Raw genomic sequence first — 6,000 nt, forward strand, 5'->3', positions numbered from 1 at the left:
CTTTCAGGATTACATTTGAATGTTCCTCTCAAGGAGACACAATGCTACACCAACAACTTTCCATATTTCTCCTGTCCAAATGTCTGAAATTTTATGGAAATAAGCCCTGGGACATTCTGGAAAGAATTTATTATTTCTAACAAATATCTGAATCCAGTGGCTCAATTAATTCAAGGATAACAAATCCTATGTTTTATGTTTTGTCTCCTTTGCTGTACTTATACTAAAAAATAAATAAAATATAAACACCTTTTGTTAAGAAAGTAATGATAGAACTTATTAACCACTTTTTTTCAGCACTGAAAGTGAAATGATAATTTTTTTAAAAGCTCTGTCTTCCCCACTGTGAATATCCTTTTCTCTGAATATCCTGTCCTGATTTTCATTTCAGATCTCATTGAACTTAAGGAATTATGTACAATGGGGACACATAATTCTAGCTGCCCTGTTCCTTGTGAAGAAACAGAATACCCTGCTACTATTTCTTATTCCACTTTTCCAAGTCAAAGAGCTTTGAAACATCTTTCTAGGAAGTTGAATCAAAGCCAAAACTATATCAGGTAATGTTTTTAGTCTTATAAATTATTTGTAATTAACAATAATATTTTCTTTACTCAAAACTTTCAAAGACTCAAGAAATAAAATTTTGATCAAAGGAGGCAATGGTTCTCATCACTGAATTAACAATGAAAGCCTAGAATTTTAGAAGTAGATAAGATCATCTCTTTCATTGCCTTAGTTTAATTGTATGAAAAGTGAAATGAGGCCGCCTTGAGTAATATGCTGATGGTCTTACCTTTATTGGCCCAACTGGCAAAAAGAATAATGCTTTAATATCAGTTAATAAGAATATCAGTTAATGTTTTAAAATATTTAGATTCTTTCCCTGTATATAATATAGTTTGGGTCTCCTAATAACTATATAAGATAGATGGGCAGAGATCATTATTTTCATCTTATAAATGAAGAAGCTGTAACACTGTAACTAGTACAGTGTAACTGCTGCAGCCTTCCTGTCCCTAAATTTCCTATCTCCAGTGACGATAATGCCTTTTACCCTCCTAGTACAGGGAGAGTACGGACATGGAAGATTTATTTTTGCTTTCGGGAGACAAATAAGAGTCAAAATGTCCTCTTCCATTGACTGTTTCTTATGTCACTTTAATTCAAAATAATCAATATGCCAAAATGGCGTATTTTGGGGTAGCATATTCTGCTCCCCTTCATTATAAGTCACTCTATAATTAATCTTATCACATAATTGATTATCACATAATTGACATGCAGGAACCTTGCGTTGTTGTGAATATTGGAGACCATTACCAGGAAAACTAAGGCAAATAACTGAACAAGTGCAGCTAGACTCAGGGGTATCCAAAACTTAGATAGAGTCAGTGGTTACAAGTGACACAGATAATTAAGAAACTGGTTTGTGCACAGGTACCAGAAAATTGAACAGTACTAAATCAGAAAACACAAATGCAGTTTGTCAGGAGAGAAGCAATGTGAAACCTTAGCAGCAAGAAGATATAAAACAAAGCAACCCCTAACTTAATCATGAAGCCTGTACGTATTTCTTCTTGGACACAGACCAACCACAGATTTTAACCAATCCAAGGCCTCATGTGGCAGTTGATGAACCCTATTGAGGAGATGATAAGAAAATTAGCTTGACTGAAGCAGGTGTTTGGTAATGAATATAAAACTACATTGTGGCTGAATTTAGGCCAATTTCATTAGTAAAACAAATGAACTTTGTAAATTGTTCTGTTTTAACAAAATTTCAAGTAAAAGTTGCATAAAATTGTTTGCTATGTGCAAAAATAATTTATTCCCCTTAATATAGTGTTCATACTCAAACTCCTGGAAGCATTTCTTTAGTATTTTGTAAATGCAAAACAAAAAGCAAAAAATGAAAAAAAACCACAATATTTCTTTGATCTCCTCACCCTTATTAAAATCCAGATTTTATTTTATAAAATTTCCTGACAGAAACAAATAATCTTGAACTTAAATCCTGAGCAATTTCACTATCATAATGAGGCATAGATTCAATTAGCCCCAAATTACTGGGTAAGTCACATGCCTGAGATAAGTCAAGTAAGTATCACAATATTTTTGTGGGTAATAAATTTATCTTCTCAAAAACGCAGATGGATTATGCTTGGAAATGGTTGTGAGTTTTGTGCTTAGAAAATTAAACACTATTATCAGTGTACATGCAAATTAAGAGCACAGTGGAGGACAAAATGATTGCAATATTATTAAAATTTCTAGACTTCCAAGACAACTTTATTATTTCCTCCACTTTGACAACTGTTTTATTATTTGTAAATATTAGAATACTCTCTGATTATCTACTTAAACATGGTACATTATCCTGTTACCCAGGGCTAAATCAATGGAAATTAACTAAACATATTAATGATATATTTTGAATTAAGTATATTTTGAAATATTGATTTATAAAACTGTAAACAACATGGTGAGTGATTCATAGCTATCTTCCTTAGATATATTAAAGAACACCATATAATTCTAGGAAGCATTGCTAATAAAATCCATTCTTAATGACAATTATTATTGCCAACTGAAAATCACCAGATGGTTGGTTTCCACCTTAGCTTTTAAGACAGACAAGTTAATATTTATCCATTTATTCATTGTTTTTTCAATTTGTCCCCTTTAATTTGTCCCCTTATTTGTCCACATAATAAGCACCTATTTTGTGTCAGAATTCAGAGGCGTTCTAGGCATTAGAGATACCCTGTGTAAAGAAAGACAAAAACCGTGCACTATTGCACTTATTTCCATTGGTGTGAAGTTCAAGATAAAAGCCTGGGGTGGAGACTGATAGTGTGAGGGCATCCAAGACTACATAAAGTGTTATCATTTTAAAATAGTGCTTAGCCACTTTGGTCACATATAAAGATTTTTAGAAGACATTAAAAGACAGAGTCTCTAACCTAAAATATTAATGATGGAAGTAAATAATTATCATTTATTGTATACCCAATATATGCCGATTCTTTAATATATATTATTTAATTTCTCCTTGTCCTAACTCTAAAATCCTGACTGTAAAGTCTTGACTACAGATGAGAAAACCAAGACTCAGAAAAACCACATGGTTTCTCCAGGATCACATAAGTAACAAAGGCCATACCAAGATTTGACTTAACATGAGACACACATTTAAATGTGTATAAATACTCGAATCTACTCCATAGATATTTAGATTTAATATCTTTTTACATTGTAATGCTCAGGAATGAGGCATAGAAAATTGTTGGGTCTGTAGAAAAATTGTTTTCTCTGAGTACCAACATGAAAAGAGTGTCTTAAATGAAGGTATAATGATTAGTATCAAATACAATGATGGGTGTCTAATTCCTCAGTAAACAACATCTGAACCAAAAATGAATATTACTTTTGTCAAATAGGAATTAACAGTAGTTCTGACAATCGAACTAGATTAACTCTGTTTTTATCCCCAGGGAGAATCTTGTAAACATTGAAATAAACTATAGTGACCTTAACTATAAGATAACGCAGCAACAAAAAGCAGTGAGTGTGTCTGAATTACTTGGTAAGTGTTACTTAGCTGGACCTCAGTTTTAAAAAAGTCTTTCTATCAGAATTTTTTCTTTTGCATTTAGCTTATCAGTGGAGGAAAAGAATCAATAGTGCTTGTCATTCACCTGCCACTTAAATCTGAAACTTTTCCACTTCCTGGATACACTTGCAGCAAAGCTCACAGGGGCTTTCACAAAGAAAAGACTGTGTTCATTATCTCATATTCACACACAGCATCTTACTTTCCCTTCAGATAGCCACCTTCACCATGTAACTGTTATAGAGTGTTCAGCAATCCTACACTGGGGTACAGTATCAAGCATCTCAAACCTCCACACAGAACTCTACTCAGAATGAACGGGCAAGAGGATTTGGAACAAGCAAAATTTGGCATTTAAGTTGCCGCCACAGTCTGCGCACACTCCTGCATCATACAATCCTTAATAAACTTAGATCTCACTGCATTTTACAGGAAGTCATATAGGAGACAGGAGAGGATATCATAGGCAAAATGACAACAGTCAGACACTGGCCGCAGAGCCCCTGAATAGAGAGGAAATACACAAATTCCGCAAGCTCCTGGGGAAGCCTATACTTACTTCACACTTTACAAACACTGCATAATCCTAAAAATGGCTCAGGGCAATGAGGAAAAGATAAATAGTATAATCTGTTTAAACAGGCAGTGCAAGAGTAGTCAAATTCATAGAGACAAAAAGTAGGATGGTGGGTGCAAGGGGCTGAGGGAGGGGGAAATGAGTTATTTTTTAAAAGGTTCAGAGTTTCAGATGGGCAGATGAAAAAGTCATAAAGATGGATGGTGATGGTAGTTGCACAACAATGAGAATGTACTGAATGCCACAAGATTGTACACTTAAAAATTGGTTAAAATGGTAAATTTTATGTTATGTGTATTTTACCACAGTAAAAGGCACAAACAACAAATACAAATATAGATTTAGAAAATTTCTTAAGAAGATGGCAGTGCTGTGTTAATATATTTTAGTGTAGTGAAATATTACAAATACTTAAAGAGAAATAGTATGAACACGTAAAGTAACAAATTGCTTAGAGATTTATGTTGATGGAAAACATCATCGACCAATAATGCACCTGAATATCCCATTTCTACTCTTCATTCAACACATAGAAATGAATTTGTAATTGTCTAGGATGTTTTCTGAATTTGTCTAGATTTAATATCCTCCAAAGTTTTTGAGGTATATTCTGGATAAAGGTTTATATATGCTTTTTCTCTCTACTTTGGAAACGATTTATATAAATATTATAAATATTATTTTAAGATCCTATTGTTATTACTTTATTTATACCAAACTTAAAATCATACAATCAAGTCGCCTTCATAAAGTATCAATTATTAACTTATTAGCTTCCAATAATTTAAACTCCAGTAATGTTTCATTTGCTTTTTATGAAAAAACATGATTTGCTCAATTTCTTTGTTGGTTTTATTTCAGCAGATGTTGGTGGTCAACTGGGCCTATTTTGTGGGGCCAGTATAATTACCATTATAGAAATTATTGAATATGTATTCACCAATTTCTACTGGATGTGCATTTTGTTCTTGCTGAAGATACCTGAAATGACCCCAGGGGCTCCTCCACCTCAGAATCATTTGGGGAACAAAAATAACATAGTGGAATGCTAATGTTAACTTAGGATAAAAACTTTTGCTTTTCTCTTCATGATAACTTTCAGATTTATTAATAACTAACTCATTGCTGGGGAACTTCATGCTATAGTTTTGGGGATTCAAAACTGGGTTCATATAACCCATTTTAAATATCTATCTCTTGACACATATTTTAGATCTTTTTGTCTGTACTTATGTATATATATCAATTTATATGTAAAAAAGAAACAGGCACTGTCTTTCTTTCTTTTTTCTCACAATAAATTCCCAGCACCGAAACAGTAGTAGGCACTTCATAATTCTTAAATAAGTGGATGTTTTTGTAGTGAAAAAAAGACATTTGCCAGGCAGGGTGTCATGTGAGGTCTCTGGTCCCCCTCCCCAGATAAGAACGCAGAACATGGCAAGGCCAAAAAGGAACACCCACGGAGCTACAGATAGGGGAGTCATACCACTATATTCTCGCTGGCGGCTGGGTTGGAGACACAAGCAGCAGGAGCCACACTATCCGCAATCTGCCATGCTAACTGCAATCCACTCTTGCTAGCTCAGCCACCATCTTCTTGCTAGCCCCCCATTTTCCTGCTAGCGTAGCCATGGCAGTTATATTAGTGGCCAATGGCTCACTGGTTACAGCTGATGACCAACTAGCCACAGCTGATGGCCATCCAATCACAGTTGATGGCCATTTACTACCCGAGTGAGCACCTTTCCACAGGAGGGCGAGAGCCTGGAAACTGCACTCCTGGCTCTGGCCCCCACACGCCATC

The 6,000-nt window shown here is 34.5% G+C and overlaps 1 protein-coding gene across 1 annotated transcript in view; it reads left to right on the forward strand.

Moving 5' to 3' along the window:
- ASIC5 (acid sensing ion channel subunit family member 5) overlaps positions 1–5,458 on the forward strand; it is a 28,166-nt gene extending 22,708 nt beyond the window's left edge. Inside the window, exons 8-10 of the mRNA XM_088792567.1 lie at positions 392–560; positions 3,498–3,589; positions 5,055–5,458. Coding sequence (XP_088648693.1) covers positions 392–560; positions 3,498–3,589; positions 5,055–5,245 — 452 coding nt within the window. The 3' untranslated portion in view covers positions 5,246–5,458. The remainder of the gene's footprint in view (positions 1–391; positions 561–3,497; positions 3,590–5,054) is intronic.
- The last annotated feature ends 542 nt before the right edge of the window (positions 5,459–6,000 follow it).

This window comes from Rhinolophus sinicus, chromosome 15, assembly GCF_057876585.1.
Source record: "Rhinolophus sinicus isolate RSI-liver-muscle chromosome 15, RSI-T2T, whole genome shotgun sequence".
Classification (NCBI taxonomy): domain Eukaryota; kingdom Metazoa; phylum Chordata; class Mammalia; order Chiroptera; family Rhinolophidae; genus Rhinolophus; species Rhinolophus sinicus.